This window comes from Monodelphis domestica, chromosome 7 (genome assembly GCF_027887165.1).
Source record: "Monodelphis domestica isolate mMonDom1 chromosome 7, mMonDom1.pri, whole genome shotgun sequence".
In the NCBI taxonomy this organism is placed as follows: domain Eukaryota; kingdom Metazoa; phylum Chordata; class Mammalia; order Didelphimorphia; family Didelphidae; genus Monodelphis; species Monodelphis domestica.
This window is the reverse complement of record NC_077233.1, coordinates 108,560,724-108,579,360: the sequence shown is the minus strand read 5'-3', so window position 1 is coordinate 108,579,360 and position 18,637 is coordinate 108,560,724. Positions and strand designations below refer to the sequence as shown.

The 18,637-nt window shown below is 35.5% G+C and overlaps 1 protein-coding gene across 2 annotated transcripts in view; it reads right to left on the bottom strand.

The window, feature by feature from the left end:
• Nucleotides 1-875: 875 nt before the first annotated feature.
• Nucleotides 876-18,637, bottom strand: part of LOC103105462 (U1 small nuclear ribonucleoprotein C-like) — a 73,720-nt gene continuing 55,958 nt past the window's right edge. For both annotated transcript variants that reach the window (XM_056805307.1, XM_056805308.1), the window contains one exon: nt 876-3,240. In XM_056805307.1, the coding sequence (XP_056661285.1) occupies nt 2,603-3,019 (417 nt within the window). In that variant the 5' untranslated portion in view covers nt 3,020-3,240 and the 3' untranslated portion in view covers nt 876-2,602. The remainder of the gene's footprint in view (nt 3,241-18,637) is intronic.

The window sequence follows — 18,637 nt, the reverse complement described above, 5'->3', positions numbered from 1 at the left end:
ACTCCAGAAACTTGTTGATCACTTATAGTCTTAAAAGAGTTGCTTGGGAAAATGAGAGGTTAAATGGTATCCCTGGCATCACATAGCTGGTATATATCAAAGCCGTCCCTTAAACTCAAGGTTTTTGGCCTCTAAAGCAAGTTCTCAATCCACTGTGCCTTGCTGCTTCTCAAAACTGTTAATAGTTATATGAAAATATGTTGAAATTCCCTTAAAATTCAATAAATTCAACTTGACAATTTTAAGATATTTTTCTTCCACTAAATTAGTCCAAAAGACTGGAAAAATAATAAAACTAATATTGGTGGATACTGAAAAAAAATTGCTCTATTAGAATATTGGATAGACTATAGCCTGGTGGAAATTTTTTTGAGAACTAACATTATTTTAAAAAAGAATTGTAATTCTAGTCATATCCTTTGATATAAATAGAGATCATAAAAATGTGGGAGGACTGACCTTTTTTTAAATGACTATTTTGCAACAACAAAATCCAAAAACAATTAAAATGAATACTAATTGAAAAGCAGATGAATATTATGTTATGTTAATGTAAGAGAATATCATAACAATAAAAAACAGCAAACAAAAATATATGGAAAACATGTGAAATGATATCAGAAAATTGTCAAACAGTATGCAACAACCAAAGCTAATAAAGCTTTATAGTACATAGCTAATTCAGAAGAGGTAATAAAACTATGCTTCTATTTTTTATTTTTATTTATAAAAAATTAGTCTTAGTCTAACACTTGATGTCATATTCTACAATAAATTCAAAATGGATTCATGGTATAATGAAAGATCATACCACAAAAAATTAGAAGAGCTATGAATAGGAGATGTATTTTTAATCAAATGAGGTACAGAAATGATTAAAGAGTCTAAAAGAGATCATTTTAATAACATGAAACTGAAAAGTTTCTTCACAAATTAACCAAAGCATCTTGGGTAAGAATGGAAGTAACTTAATGGGAAAGAACTTTGTATCAAATTTCGCTGATAGGGGTTTGATATCCAAAATATAAAAAGTCTTTCTCAAATAGACAAGTGGTTAAAGGATATGATCACACAATTCCGTAAAGAATCACTATCTATTAAAAATATATTGAAATATATTTTAAATGATCCAAATCACTTAAAATAAGAAAAATACAATCAACAAAACACAAATACAAAACAACAAAAAACAACTCTACAATTTCACCTCATACTTGGAAAATTGTCAAAGACAACAAAAGTTGGGAATACTCAATGTCAGAGGGATTGTGGAAAATTAGACACATTAGTGCCTTGTTGGGGAAGTTGTGAATTAGTACAACCATCTTGGAAAGTTGTTCAGAAATATGCAAATAAAGTGAATAAAATTTCTGAATCTTTTGACCCATAGATTCAATTACTAAACAAACCCCAAAGAAGCATTACTAAGAAATTTCTTACATACCCCAAAATATTTATAGCAACACTTTTTCAATGCTAAAACAATTAATACTTTTATTTATATTTATTTTTTTTTATTTTTATATGTCACAAATAATACAAATATAAGCTACATTTCTGCCCCACTCTTCCTTTTTAAATAGTTTCTTTGACAGGAAGTAGGAATTCTTCTTACATGTTTGGAAACCACCTCTGAGGCAGTTAGCAAAAAAACCCAAAAAACCCCAAACTGGCAAGCTATCAGCAATCATGACAGAATGCTCCAATTCTCTAAAAAGAGAAATGCAAAGTAAAATTCTGAAGCTTCACTTTACACAAATAATTTTAAGAAAGATGACAAGAGGAAAATGGTCAGTGTTGGAGGGACTGTGGAAAGATAGGCACACTAATGCACTTTTGGTGGAGCTATGAATTTGTCTGACAGTTCTGAAAAATGATTTGGAATTACTCTAAAAAGTCACTAAAACACACATCTTTGATAGTGATACCACTATTGATATATAACCCAAAAAGGGCAAAGATAGCGGGACAGGTTCCATATATACAAAAATATCAAAAGCAGCACTTTTTGTAGTAGCAAAGAACTGCAAACCAACACCCACCAATTGAGAACATCAAACAATATATGAGATATACAAAAGTGATGGTATATTATTGTGCTGTAAGAAATGAACATGGAATAGAGAAATTCATCAAGGTGTCTATGTACTAATGGTAGAGGAAAAGTAAGCAGAAACAGGAAAAACAATTTACACCCACCATAATATTAAGGAACACAACACTGACAGACTTAAAAGCTCTGATCAATGAATGTATTATGCAACTGTGACTTCAGAGGACTGGTAAAGGAAATTTTCTTTCTTTTCCTTTGGCAGAGAGGTATTAAAACTATATAGGTGCAGAAAAAGGGAGAATTTTTAGACATGTTCAATATGCTTTTTTTCTTCACTGTGCTTATTTATCATAGGGGAGGAAAATACTGAAGGGCAGGGGAAGGATTAGACCACTGAAAGTGATAGTGACAGAAAAGTGTCAATGTTTTAAAAGGGAAGGGGAAAAAAAGAAAAAAAAAACATATCTGAGGCCCAGCACCATGATGTTCTGGTGAAATAGAACAAAAAACTGAAAATTAAGAAATAGGCTTTCTTGTATTTCCTTTATTTTATCTGTCTGGTCTGGGCATCGCTGGGCGAGTGGGCACCATCATGGGATGGGGAAGGGGTCTCATCATCGGAGGGCCAGGCATCATAGGCATGTGACTTCCCATGGGCATCCTCATGCCAGGAGGGGGCCCCATAGGCATCATCCCAGGAGGGGGAGGCCCCATCATGCTAGGGTGAGGAGGTGGGATCATAGGCCCTCCTAGTGGAGGTGCCGAGAAAAGATTGGGAGGAATTCTTCCTTGCTGAAATGCGGTGGTTGTTTTATCAATCAGGCTCTGGGCTTGCTCTTCTATCCATTTTTGATAATAGTCTCTCACATTCTCTTTGTGCTTCCTTCCACTGCAGTGGGTCTTCCTCACAGATGGAGAATCATGAGTGAGATAGGTATCACAGTAATCACAATAAAACTTGGGCATGGTGCTCGCAAGTGCCTTCTTCTGTTCCAAGAACCTTCAGAAGAGCTTGGCTGTTTTCCCCACACTTCCACAAAGAAGGTTAACTTCAGGATGCTCTTATTGAACAGCTAAAATGGGACCTGGCTCTTCAGACAGACTCAGCAGGGATCCTAAAGGATGAACTGCACCCCAGCAACAAGAAGAGGAGACGCTGCTGTCAAACGCTAGAAGCTCCTGGACAGCTGGAGGAGGGAGAAAGAGAGAGCAACACTTTTTGTAATAGGAAAAAAAATTGGAAACAAAGTAGACATTCATAAACTGAGAAAGGATTTAACAAATTTTAGTACATCAATGCAATCCAATCTTATTGTGCTATTAAAAATTACAAATGTCATGATTACAAAGAAGCATGGAAAGATCTGCTTAAACTGATGCAGAATAAAGCTGAGTAAAAAAAAAGAATACATAATGATTACAATAATGCAAATGTAAAGAACATCCACACACAAAAAATCAAAAGTGAATGTTGTGAAATTTTAGTATAGGATGTAATAATACTTTAGTTTCCCCAACCTTGCACCTCAAAAAATAAAAATAAAGGAAAAATAATTCAAGGTTGAAAGTTCAGTTCTTTATTTGGACCCAAAAGATCCACACAATTCAGTACTGGTGTAGGTCAATGTCTTGGCTTTTTGTCATCACTGTTCTGTTCCTTGGTACATGTTGGCCCTGGCTCCTGTTTGGCTCTAGAACTCTTCACACTTGATCCAGGAACTCTTTGGTCGTGCTTCCACCATTGCTCTGCCATTACTGCTGGCTCATAGCTTTTTTTTTTTAAACCCTTACCTTCTGTCTTGGAATCAATACTGTATATTGGTTCAAAGGCAGAAGAGTGGTGAGGGCTAGGCAATGGGGGTTAAGTGACTTGCCCAGGGTCACACAGCTGAGAAGTGACTGAGGCCAGATTTGAACCTAGGACCTCCCATCTCTAGGCCTGGCTCTCAATCCACTTAGCTACCCAGCTACCCCCTCACTCATCTTTTTACAGATCCCAGCTAGTCTAGGACTGCCCTATCCCTAGAAAATAGCCTTCTTCTGTTGAAAGTGTTTGATCCCACCACTGCTGGTGTTGTGCAATTCCATGATAAGATCTTTTTGCAGTTAGTTAGCTTATTTCTGGCTTGTCTGAGCTATGGGTCTCAGGTATATGACTAGCTAGCCATGACCAAATTAATAATGCTTAATATGATCTCAAAGTGCAAAAAGGTGCCCAGGGTAATGGAAATTCACATTTCATTGAGAAGATATCATCAATACCAAAACAAAGACCTCATCTGTGCTAACCATACTAACAAGAAATTAACCTTGTTTAAAAAAAGACCCAAGGAGGAATTCAGGAGAACCACAGAGAGCCCCTCCTGGACACCACAGAGATAGCAGTCATAATTAAAGGGGGGGAAAACACTGAGAGTATGCCAAATACCCTCTGCAGAATAAGAAGGGTAATCACAAACTCTGCATGCAAACCTAATCAAGCTAAGTTCTCTGAAACTTAGTTTCAAGCTAGGATAAATGAGTTTTGTTGTTATTCCATAGTTTTTCAGTCATGTCCAACTCCTTATGATCCCATTGGCAGTTTTCTTGGCAAAGATACCAGGATGGTTTGCCATGTCCTTCTCCAGCTCATTTACTCTTCCAGTAAAGAAAGCATGACCAACAACAGAGCTAATTGACTTGCCCAGGGTCACATAGTAAGTGTCTGAGGTTGGATTTGAACTCAAGAAGATGAGCCCTCTACAAGTCTGGAACTCTATCTGCTGAACCACATAGATCCTTATTAATAAATGAGAGAATTGAACAAAGATGGCCTCTCCTTATAGTTCTAAGTCCTATACATGTATTTTATCCTGTAGTAGACCCTGGACATATCCCTTCCTTTCCCCTTTAGAGTCAAACATCACCTTGTGAAGTATGAAAGTCAGTAACTTCCTGGATAGACTCCAACGAGTCACTTCCACCTACATTCCTCTCTGCAAAATGAAAGGGTTTAAAAACTAGATGATTTCTGAGGTAGCTTCCTGTCCCAACATTCCAAGACTCCATGCCATGTCAGAACCCAGACACTTGATACTAACAATCCATCAGACATCTGTGTAAGCAGGATCGTTATTAATATACGATGCTACCAATTCAGCATGTACATGTGGTCTTACTATTTCACTGTGTATACATTTGGTAATAAGGAGGCAGTGCAGACATAAATATCTAAGATATCATTTACTCTGCTTCTCTCCAGTTTGCTGGCTTGGTTTTGATCACCATTCCAATGGACTACCAGTGGGATCTAATTACAATCCCAACCAATTAACTGTGCCAGTTGTTATTCATTTACAAATTATTTTCCTAACAAACTCCTCTGGTGAGGTACCCTAAGTACTGTAATTAAAATCTTTGAAAGTTGCATGTGGGCTTAATTGATTTCCTTAATGTATTACTCAGACTAAACATTTTATTATTTTTGCATATGGATGTTTATGAAGAGAAGAAACTGCTATTCCTACTCATACCCTTCCTCAGGCTGCCAAAGTCTCCATGTTGTCTTGTTGCAGTCCTGCTGTTCAGTCCAAAGAATTTCTTTCATGAGAGGCAGCCAATTACTCTAGCCCCTATGGTGACTGTTCTGCAGTTTGAAATGTTCACTTTAGGATCAGGCTGAAGCAATAATCATGAGTATTAATATAATATACACTTGCCTTTCCTCTTTCTTTCTCAATTTCCATGTTCTTTAGAAGCTCCATTCTATTTTCATGTTAGGTGAATTCTGACATGATGGGAAGAGGAGGAAATTCCTGCGTTTTTATCCTGACTCTGACACTTGATAGCTCTGTGATCCAGGAAAAGTCACTTACCCTCTATAAATCAGAGTCACACTTAGACTTAGAAAAATAGGGATATAGTTACATAAGGGTTTCATGAGGAAGATGCTTTGCAAACTTGAAAATAGAGAAATGTGAATTTTTCCTTTTACATAGCTAGAAGGAATAAATGTTTGTGTGACTATTGCAGTCCTAAGTTCCAGTTGGCTATTCCATTAACACTGAAGAACCTCTGGCCAAATGGAAAAGGACATGGACTACTTTCTCTTAAGATCAGATCTATATTGTGATAATAGAAAGGTCAATACTTACCAAAATAATTCAGAAGGGTTTAAAAATTCAATTCATATGATTGCCCCCCCCAAAAAAATCCATGGAGAGAATCTATAAATTATCTTAAAGTCTTTTGAAATTGTATCAGTTCAATATAAGGTTAAATAATAGTATAACACTCCATTAAATCTTACCAGTCTAATTATCATAAAATCCCATCCAAAACTTGATTATTCCAATTGGTTACTGTAAACCTCAAAATTCCTTAGACTTATAAATGTTGGAAATTTCACCATTGGGATATTTCATACTTGGAAAATTTCTTACTGATAGTCTATTGGAATGGGAACCCCATTGGCATGGGAGGTTCCTTCTCTTCCCTTCTTAAGATTACTTTAGGACAGAAACCTTTTGCTGAACAATGGAAAGGACTTTGACCTATGCTTAAGCATAGAACAGGAATTTCTTTGAGTCATGATTGATTTTAGAATTGATACAATGGAGATACTTGGAATCAATCTCCACCCTATTCAGTCCTAACAGGATTGAGTAAGGGCTGCAGCCTAGATCAAAATTTAATTATTCCAATCTCTACCCTACTCAGGTTAACAGGATTTAGAAAGGGCTGTAGCAAAGGAGCAAAGATTTAATCATTTGAAAATATGACCTTCAACAGACATGTGCAAAGCCTCTGGGCGGTCCTGGGTTAAGCTAGAGCCTCCATTGGCACAGGGAAATTGATGGACAGTGATTGGTAGATGTGAGAACTGAGGGGAGGCAACTTGGATGGTTTCCTTAAAGATCAGGGGGGTCTGAAGACTAGGGGGGTGGTTGAGGAGTTGGTCGGAGTAGTGGCAGTGTACTCTGAGAAGCTTGCTCTGAAGGAAGCTGAAGGTGGGGGCCCCTGAGACTGTTTCTCCATTTTGGTCACGTGAGTAATAGGGACTGATCTCTTTTCTTTGCCCCAGCTATCTAAGGGCTTGGGCCTTTTGGCCCAGCCTAAACAGAAGGGGTATTTAAGCCCTATTCCCTTCTCTCCCTTTTTCTCTCTCTCTATCTCTAATTCCTTTCTTCCTCCTATTGTAATTAAACTCCATAAAAGATTGACTGCTGGCTTGAGTTTTCATTTAGGAATTACATAGCTGAATTCCTTGGCGACCTTAAATTAATATATATCAGTCTTTTAAAGTGATTTCCTTGTAACATTACCTATAATGGTCCCAAATACACTGCTTTGACTATGTTCACCTTGCCTGTATTTGAACTTAAGGTTCCTAATGTGTATCCCTCATAGCCATTATCCTTACAAGATTCTGATTTACGGAGTTTCAGATTTCTTGGTCATAATTTCAATAAACCTATGTAGACTGTAAAAACGTCAGCTATGAAAGAGGAGTGGGAGGAGAAAAGGGAAAGAACATGAATCTTGTAACCATGGAAAAATATTCGAATTAAATTAAATCTTACAAAAATATTTTTTAAAATCTATGTAGATGTCACATCTCTCCTATCTTATAAGCATCTGAGTATATGGTGGACAGAGCACTGGGCCTGGAGTCAGGATGACCTTTATGTATTACTCATTACTAATTTGACATTTACTAGCTCTGGGCATTTCAATCACTTAATCTGTCTGCCTCAATTTCCTTAACTGTAAAATGGTCATTACTGGGTTATTATGAGGAATAAATTAGATATTTGTGAAGTACTTAGTACAGTGCCTGGCACATAGCAGGTACTTAATAAGTGCTTGTTCTTTTCCCTTTTCCCCTACTAAATCATGAGGTCCATGAGTTTGAGGACCATACTTTATTTATTCTTTGTATTCCCTTCTTTTTCTTTGCCTCATCATAGCGCAAAGGACCTTGTGTCTACAATAAGTGCAATAAATATTGTTGAATGTTGACTGACTGAATCAATTATGGCTAATGAGAAATAAAATTTAAAAAAAACAAACCCTTAAAGAATAATTGTGATATTGTGACAAGATGAAGTAACGGAAAGAGGAATAGATTTGGAGTCAGAAAAGCTGGGATCAAATCCTGGCTTTGAAATTTATTACCTAGTGATCTCATCTATAAAATGAGAAGGTTAGATAAAATTATCTCTATGGTCCCTTTCATATATAGTACTGCCTTTCTTTCAGAAATCTATCAGTTTTTCAGAAGATTACTTTTCCTTAAAAGTAGATGAATTTAAGAATTTTATCTTTCAGGGGTGGTGGGGTAGGAACCAACTTGCTAACACCCTATCTGAGTATTTTTGGGGAAATGGAATGTTAAAAAGTATGATATTTACTATGTTAGAGACGAAGATAGATCATCCTAGATTAGATCATAGAATAGGATCATAGACTTAACAAGTGCAAAAAGAAAATCTAATAGAGCCTTCATCTTTCAGATGAGGAAACCAAAAACTGATAAAGATTAAGTGATTTGCACAAGTTCAAAATTCCTTTACCATGAATGTGTTAAAGGGAAAGCTGAATATAGGTAGGGGTATTTTGGATTCAATTAGCATTGGCTCTCAAAAACCAATTGTTGGATTCTTTTTTTTCTTTTGTTGACTGCATAAACTTCAGAACATAATAGAAAAAAATGTTAATAATGCAGGTTAAATTTAAGAATGAATTGAAGGAATTTTTTTAGATTTCAGAACATGATGGAGAAAATGTTAATGCAGATTAAATGAGTGTATTAAAATAATTTTTTTAGAAAGCTTATTATTAAGCAATGGGTTCAAATCAAGAAAACATCTAATGCCCAGTGGACTTACGCGTCGGCTATGGGGGGTGGGGGGGAGGAAAAGAAAATGATCTATGTCTTTAACGAATAATGCTTGGAAATGATCAAATAAAATATATTTTAAAAAAAAAAGAAAGCTTATTATTAAACACTAGCATATCCCCTTAAAAAGGGAATAGCTAGTAGTTCAATTTCTCTAGAACACAGAGTTCATGAAGGGAATTAGCATGAAATAAGATGGAAATACAGTAGGACTTTGTTTTATAAAATCAAAACATTCTAAGATCCTTTGCTTAAATTGAAAGTCACAAATAATAGCAAACATTATTTACTAAGTATTTCTTATATGAACATACCTAGGCTCTTTATGACTTTTCTTAGGCTTATCAAAGATACCAACATCACTACTCTTCTCTGTTGGGACCATTATTAATAACTAAATAGCACCAATGAAACAAAAGATATGGACAATATATGTTGCAAGGGAGAACACAAGACAAAGACTGATGGAAGGGCACAAACAATGTAATGTTTGGCAAAAAACAATGTAATGACTCACACTAATACTTCTCAGAGTGAGGATGGGCATGACTGGATGAATTGCTGTGAAATTTTATGCTGCTTAGGGAGACAATGAAGATTTAGATCATGAGCAAAAATTTTTGTTTTCCATATTTTTTCTGCCTTTGTTTTTTCAATGGCCAATAACATATGCCTGAATTCAAATGTGCTGAGTTCATGTAAAATTAGATCCTACTATAAATGCCCTATTATGGAAGGTCTGAAAGTCCAGGCTGATTGGTTCTCCTTTTTTATATGTAAACAAAGTTTATGTTTACATTTTATTTTATATGTAAGCATAAAAATATTTATTTTATCCTAGAAGCAATAGACACACACTAAAGCTTTTTGAGTAGAGGAGTGGCATCATCACTGGGAGGATAAATTTGGCAGCTGAGTAAAGGATGAAAAAGAGTGGAAGCAGTGAGAACACATACAAAACTTATTGTAGTCTTGGTGAGAAGTGATAGTACTCAGTCTCTTGGCACAACTGAAATCACCAAGAGTCTATATGGAGAGAAGAGGAGCAAACACAGCTCATAGGACACTCACCACCAAGGGAGCAGGAGTTTGAGGTAATATTTGAAAAAAAAATGAGGTAATATTTGAAAAGTGCTTAGCACAGTGCCTAGCACATAGTAGGCACTAAATAAATTCTTGTTTCTTTCTTTTGTCCTGGCACTTAAATATTTATGGGATTGAACTGAATATAGCAAAGGAGCCTAGAAAGGAGTTAGTTGGATAAGTAAAGTCACAGAAGTCAAAGGAGGAGTATCCAGACAGTATCCAGGAAGTCGAGGAAGAAGAGCTGATCAACAGTCAGAAAGCTGCTGTGAGGCCAAGGAGTATGCAGATGAAAGAAAAAGGCACCAGGTAGACTAAGCAAGCAATACTGCTGGTTTCAGCAGGTGAGGTGATCAGAAGCCATATTTCAAGGAGATGATAAGTGAGTGAAAAGTGAGAAAATGGAAGCAATAAACATATATTCTTTCTAGAGGTTGGCAAGTGAAGGGGATATAGGACATTAGCTTGAGGAACTAGCAGTGAAGTTCAAGTGAAGATTTTTCAATAACAGAGAAGCTCTGAACATTTTTGTTGGAACAAGAAGAAAGTGAATGTGCAAACAATCCTGGAAAGCAATGTCTGCCTCTTAGAACCTTGCCTTCTTTCAAGAATCAGCTCAGATGTCTCTTCTCCATGAAGATTTCCCTGATTTCCCAATATACTGTAAGCTCCTTGAGGGCAGGAATTGCCTTTTGCCTGTTTTTGTATATGTTGTGCTTAATGCTTGGCATATGGTAGTCACTTAATAAATGTTGATTGATTGATGGATGGATGGATGGATGATTTCTTTCCTCCACCTCCAGGTGGCAATTCTTTGTAAATACTAAAATTTATTTATATTATACTAATTTGTATACATGTTTTATCTCTTGCCTGACCCAAAATGTAAGCATCTTGATAAGAGGAATTTTCTTTGTCTTAAACCTAGTACACACTTATAACACACTTCATATTTAATAAATATCTCTTGAAGTTAATTGAATTGAGATTTGGAAGACCCATACTAAGAATACTGTTTGTTGGAAAATTTTTAAAATGCCTAGAAGGGGAGATGATTGATGGAGCTAGGTCTTGGTAGAAGCATTTGGAGATGGGATAAAGGGCACAGCTTAGCCTACAAAAGGAGGGAGGATACCTCTTGCTCAAAGACTGGAGAAAAGGACAGAATAGAGGATAGTTCCTTGGGATTTTGAGTGGAAAAGGGGACTGATGGCCTTAGTTTTATCAGTAATGTAGGAAAAACTACTAGATTATTTTTTCTAACTGTTTGGGGTAGGAGTGAAATTAGTGACTTAAGGAATGGGTAAAAGGTTTGGAATAGTCACTGTGGGGAATGAGAAAGGGTTTCAGTAGTATAGAATTTTCAAGTATCAGCTAGGACCCACATGAAATTACACATCATGAATCTGCAGTGAATAAAAATAAGCTCAATCATTTGGTTTAGTCCAGAAATGCTTAGCAGCCTACACAAAGACATAAGAGCAGATCAGAGGGATGAAGGCTTCTAGGGTGATAACTGATGAATTATTACTATAAAGGATGAAAGGCAATGACTGGATAAGACGATCAGTGAAGATAAATTAGAGAAAGAGACTAGAAAAGATAGATAAAGATAAAAGTTATTTAATACTACCTCTACCAAGGGCAACTGTTATTAGACTCAGGAGGAAGAAAAGTGTTATGGGGATAAAAGAAATAGTACCTGGGTAGCATATCAGGTACAACTGAATTCTCTACTGCCAGTTTGGAAGTAGACCTCTTTTCAAGAAATCATTTGTATGGATATCTTTTGTTTTTATATTGCCTAAATTTCCTTCTGTTTCTCTTCCTCCTATTCTGTCCCCAGCCCAACCCATTCCATGAACAAATAGTTTTTTAAGAAAAAGAATAAGAGAAAAAACTCAACATAACTAATCAATACATATAAAAAAATATGACAAGATGTACAATGTTTCACATTTGTAGATTCTCAACCCCACCCCTTCACTACAATTACAGCAAAGGATTTGGTAAGATCTCATATCTTTTCTTTAGGGCCATGCTTGTCATTTAGAATTTCACAACATTCATTGTTTTATATTTTTGTGGTGGATGTATTTTCCATTTTCATTGTTATAGACATGGCATATATTGTTTTCTTGGCTCTGCTTACTTCACTTTGTATCAGTTTATATAAGTCTTTCCAAGTTTCTCTATTCATCATATTCATTATTACTTATAGCTCAAGTATATTCCATTATATTGATGTATAACTATTTGTTTAGCCACTCTTCAATTGATGGATATCTACTTGTTTCCACTTCTTTGCTACAACAAAATCTGTATATTTTTGACCTGACACAAAGGGTGTGTGATCTCCCTAAACTTTATGTTTTATGTTGTAAGTTCCCTCTTTTTTTTATTTAAAAAATTGTCCTGATTTCAGTTTTCATAAAATAACAATAATAACTGATATTTACATAGTGCTTTCAAGTTCACAAAATTCTTTACAGATATCTCATTTTATCTTTACAACCCTGGGAGGTTAATATTATTCTCTCCTTTTTACAGATGAAGAAACGAAGACATGTAGAGATTAAATGAACTGTCCAGTGATGCCTTGGTTAAATATTTGCATAGTACCTGGAACACTAGAGGCACCATATAAATGTTAGCTATTATTATTGCTCAGAATCACATGTGTAATAAGTGTCTAAGGCTGGATTTGAACCAGGTTTTCCTGACTCCAACTTCAATGCTTCATCCAATATGTAGTTCTATGGCCACAATAAAATGATGAATATAAAAATTTTCTTAGTTTATATCTTATTCAGAATAATGCATCTAACATGATTAACACACATCATAAACATATAATTTTCATATTTCTAAACTAAAAATAAAAAAATATATTATTAATATGATGAATGCATTTCTTTTCTGGTACAGTTTCCCCAAACATAGTATCATTAATAATATTGATTATTTTTCTACTACTAATTGACACATGAATGACATGTTAAAAATGGGAATAAAATCTCCATAATTTTGTTTCACAAGCCAGAGGATTTTATTCACTTGTAACCAGAAATAAGATCTTTAGGTAGAAGGCAGAGGCAATGTGGCAGTATAATGGATAGAGGGCTAGACCAAGAATCAGGAAGACTTGAGTTCAAATCCAGACTCAGATACTTAATATGTGACCCTGAACAAGTCACTTAGCCTCAGTTTCTACAACTGTAAAAGAGCGATAATAATAACACTTACTTCTAGAGTTGCTGTTAGGATCAAATGAAATATCTGTAAAGTGCGTAGCACAATTCCAGGTACATAGCACTATTAAAGTGAAGCTAGAACTTTAAGCTAAGTCTATTTTTAGATCTTAATACAAAAAGGTGTTAAATAACTATAATGGTTAAATTAATCACAAAAAGGTCAAGTAACTAACAAAAGGTGAACTTAACAAAGAAGTGTTAAGTAACTCTAAAGATATAATCTAATCAAAAGAAGATGAGAACTAGGAATGGGCATTTAGAGAAGGAGACACAAAGGTGAAAAGGTCTATATATTTGGCTCCCTTGCAGTCTCCGGAAAATCCTTATTGGTGGTGGAGAGTCAGTTGAGAGCAGCATGCTGAGCTTTTGGCATCTTAGCTTGGCTATAAGCTATTGTTCGTTTCAGTGGTGAGTTTCTGGCTGAATTTCCTCCTTTACTTTCCAACTTTATCCTCTTAGAAGGCTCTGATCTTCTTCAGAGACCTAGAGGTGGGGATTTTAAACTTCCCCTGGCATACGCCAGGCAGGAGAAATCCTATATCCTCTTCCCTTCTTCTCCATAAATTTCTTCCCTCTATATTATTTAAATTACCATAATATTCCAGACTGACTTGGGTATTTTATTTGGGATTTCCCCTGGCGACCAAATTTAAGTCACAACTCTAAAATCATCTTTACAGTCATCCATGGCAGTTGGGGTCTTTATCCATTTATTTTTTATTAATATTTAGGTACTTAAAGTAAAACTGAGATAATTTCTGTATACTACTCTAGCGATTAATAAGTTGGCTTTAACTTCCTTCTACTTCATTTTCAGGGCAGGTATTTTTAAAATTAGGAATGATAAAAATATTATTTTGTATATTTATAATCTATAGTGCTAACTTTTCCATAAATTTAGTCATTAACCTTTTTAGATCAAAGTATGAATTTGAGATCTTAGTAATATATTTTTTAAACCCTTACCTTCCATCTTGGAATCAATACTGTGTATTGGTTCCAAGGCAGAAGAGTGGTAAGGGCTAGGCAATGGGAGTTAAGTGACTTGCCCAGGGTCACACAACTGGGAGGCTGTGTCTGAGTGTCTGAGGCCAGATTTGAACCTAGGACCTCCCATCTCTAGGCCTGGCTCTCAATCCACTGAGCTACCCAGCTGCCCCCTTTTGTAATATTTTAGGCCACTCAGGTTTTTTTTTTTTATTTTTCCATCAACTTTTGTTAGGTTTCATATGATATGTGGCTAAAGCCATTATATGAAGAAAGGACCACAGTTTTTCCTCTATCTATAATAGTACTTATAAATCCTAATGATAAACATAGTAGATTATATTTTCTGGATTTGAGCTTTATATTTTGTGTTTTCCTATTTCCACTACTTAAATTATCTCCATTTTCTGGTGCTTATACTGCTTTTAGTTACTGTGGGATTTTCACTCCAAATCATTTAAATACATATTCATGATGAAAGTATATTATTTCATTTAAAAAAAGACATTAAAATATTTTAAATAATTAACTCTAATTTTTGGTTAAAGTTTTAGTAGATTATTTATGATCATTCTCAAATTGCTTTAATCAAAATTAGTTTGTCGGGTTTTTAAATATCACTTTATTTTACTGGATTTACCAAAATGAATGATATTGGGAAATATGGAAAATGCTAATGTACATTTAACGCCTACATAAGGTGTTGCATGCTAAGAGCTATGTTGGTGGAATAAAGGATGCTCCACTCTCCCAAACTTTACATGCATGTACACATACATATGCACGCACATACACACGAAAATAAATCACCTCAAAACAAAGGAAAACAAGAGGATTGTGGCTCACTATGGAAAGCAAAGTATAGCCTAGGGAGTGCAACATCTGTGGGAATCAACAGTACTTGGACCAGCCCAACATGCTGCTTATTCACCCAGAAGCCACAAAGTGGCAGAGTGGGAAGGAGTGAAGGTACCCAGTCAATGCATTTACTTCCCCATGGTCAGGGGCAGTGAAGCTGCAGAGCACCTAAGGCAACAAAATAGCAGAGAACCTGCTCAGCCCAAGCCACTTGGCAGGGGTAACAAAGCAGCAGTGCTGGGACCACCCTAGCCCATGAGAAAACAGGGGAACTCCCAGCAAAGGGAGTAGAATCTAACTGGATAAAATAGTTGCAAGCTTCCACTCAGCCAACAGGGCTGCCCCTTCAACAAATAACTGAGGGGAACAAAGGCAACCAGGACTATCCAAAGTAGTAGAGAAGAGTACTCTGAAAGCTTGTCCCAGTGCTCTCTGTACCCTAGGAGCAAAGAAAAACCTCAACAGATACAAAGGAAATAAGGGGGGAAATAACTAGAGAAAAGGAACAAAAGACAAAGAAAAAATGACCTTGAAAAGCTGCTTTAGTGACAAGTAAGATCAAAATATAAACTCAGAAGAGGAAAACAATGCCAAAAAGGAAATTTGAAACCCCTAAAGAAAATGAAAAAATGTCAGGCTCCAAAAGAACCCGCAGAAGAACTTGAAAAGAAGTTGAAAAATCAAATAATAGGAGGATTGACAGAAAAACTAGACAGCAAGGGGGAAAATTCACTGAAGAAATCAACTATAGACAATATAAAATACCTGACGTATATCTTCCAAAAACAAATTCAGCAACTGTATGAACATAATTATAAAATACTTTTCACATAAAGTAAAACCTAAACAATACCATAAGATTATAATTCTACTTAAATTAATTCATCTATTCAGTGCCATACCAATCAAACTACCCAATAATTATTTCATAGAGTAGAAAATATAATAACAAAATTCATATGGAAAAACAAAAGGCCAAGAATATCAAGGGAATTAAAGGTCTAGCCTTACTACATCTCAGACTACACTATAAAGCAGTAATTATCAAACAATCTAATAATGGCTAAGAACTAGAATAATGGATCAAAGGAATAGGTTAGGTATTCAATACACAGTAGATAGCAACCAGAGTAACCTAGTATTTAATAAACCCAAAGATCCAATCTTTGGGAGGAAGAACTTACTATTTGACAAAAACTGCTGGGGAAATTATAAAACACTATGGCAGAAATTAGATGTAGAACAGTATCTCACACCATATACCAATATAAAGTAAAAGTGGTGTGAATCTGGAAATTCTCCACCCTAATTAGACATACTTTAGGGGAAGATAAAGTTGTAAACTCCTAATTGAACAATTAAGGTACTTAACTCATACCTTATAGTGAAGTTAGAACCTTAAGCTAAGTCTATTTTTAGATCTAGTACAAAAGGGTGTTAAAGTACCTATAAAGGTTAAATTAATCATAAAAAGGTCAAGTAACTCACAAAAGGTAAGCTTAACAAAGAAGTGTGAAGTACCTCAACAGATATAATCTAACCTGAGAAGGTGAGAACTAAAAAGTGGATAGTCCTGGAGAAAATCTAATCAAAGAAGGTGAGAACTAAAGAATGGGCATTCCTGGAGAAAGCATCTACTGTAATTGGTAGATGTGAAAATTTAGGGGAGGTGAAATAAGAGAAAATTTCTTTAAAAGGAGGCTAAAAAAGTCAGTTCAGGCAACTGAATTCAGTTAGCAATTGAATTCAATTTGGAGTGCAATTGGATTCGGAGTTCAGTTCAGTGAGGACTGGAACTGGAGGATCCCCCTCAGACAGCTTCCTGGAGACGGTCTCATGGTGAGTGATAAGACTGACTACTTTTCCCTTGGCCTCAGGGAGGCCACTTTGGCCAAGGCCTTTAACTACTGCCTGGCTCAGTCTTAACCAGAGCAGTTTAAATTAATTCTCTCTCTCTCTCTTTTCCTTAATTCCTTCTCTCTATATTAACTAAATGATTTGGGAATTTTCCCTGGCAACCAATTATTTAGATTTCAAGTCACAAAGCTAAAATTATCCTTACAGTGGACACCTGTTATAGAAATAAAGGGTGACACAATAAATTAGGGGATCACAGAAAAGTTTTGCTGTCAGACTTATGAATAAGGGAAGGATTTATGACTAAACAAGGTATAGAGAACAATATGAAAAGTGAAATGGGTAATTTTGATAACATTAAAATTAAAAATTTTTTGTCCAAACAGATCCAATGCAACCAAGAATAAAAGGGAAACAACAAATTTGGGGAAAAAAGTTTTATAGCAAGTATCTCTGACAAAGGCCTCATTTCTCAAATATATAGATAACTGAGACAAATTTATAAGAATAAAAAGCATTCCCCAACTGATAAATGGTCAAAAAGTATGAATAGGCAATTCTCAATGGAAGAAATTAAAACTATTTATAGTCATAGGAAAAAATACTACAAATCACCATTGATTAGAGAATTGCAAATTAAAACAACTCTGAGACATCAACTCACACTCATCAAAATGGCTAATATGAACAAAAAACCAAAATGATAAATGTTGGAGAGGATGTGGGAAAATTGTGACACTAATACACTGTTGGTGAAACTGTAAACTGATACAAACATTCTGAAGGACAGTATGAGACCATATCCAAAAGGCCATAAAACTATGTTTACCCTTTGACCCAGACATACTACTACTGGATCTGTATCTCAAAGAGATCAGAGATAAAGGGAAAGCATCTATTCTATAAAAAATATATTTTTTTATCAAGTTTTTTTTTTAACCTTCTACCTTAGAATCAATACTGTGCATTGATCCCAAGGCAGAAGAGTGATCAGAACTAGGCAATGAGGGTTAAGGGACTTGCCCACTGTCACATAGCTAGGAACTGTCTCAGATTTGGATGAAAGCTCTTTTTATAGTGGCAAAGAACTAGAAATTGAGGTCCAATAAATGGGGAATGGCTGAACAATTTGTGATATTAGTCAAAATGGAATAATATTGTACCATAAGAAATGACAAATAGAATGAGTTCAGAAAAACTTGGAAAACTATATATGAATTGATACAAAGTGAAAAGAGCAGAACCAGGAGAATACTGTATATAGTAGCATAAATATTTTATGATGACGGCATCTGTGTGACTCAGGGATTGAGAGCCAGGCCCAGAGACAGGAGATCCTGGGTTCAAATTTGGCCTCAGAAATTTCATAGCTGGGTGACCACTGCCTAGCCCTTATCCCTCTTCTGCCTTGGAACCAATACACAGTATTGCTTCTAAGACAGAAGGAAAGGGTTATAAAATTAAAAAAAAAAAAAGAAATATTTTACAATGATCAATTGTAAAGGACTAAACTACTATCAGCAAAATAAGTTTCCAAGATACTGACAAGGGGCTCATGATGAAAAATGCTACTCACTGCCAAAGAAGAAACTGCAGCATCTCAGCTTTAACTTCATTTTCTTCATGAGTTTTTTAATGTATGAATGATATGTGTCTTCTGACACG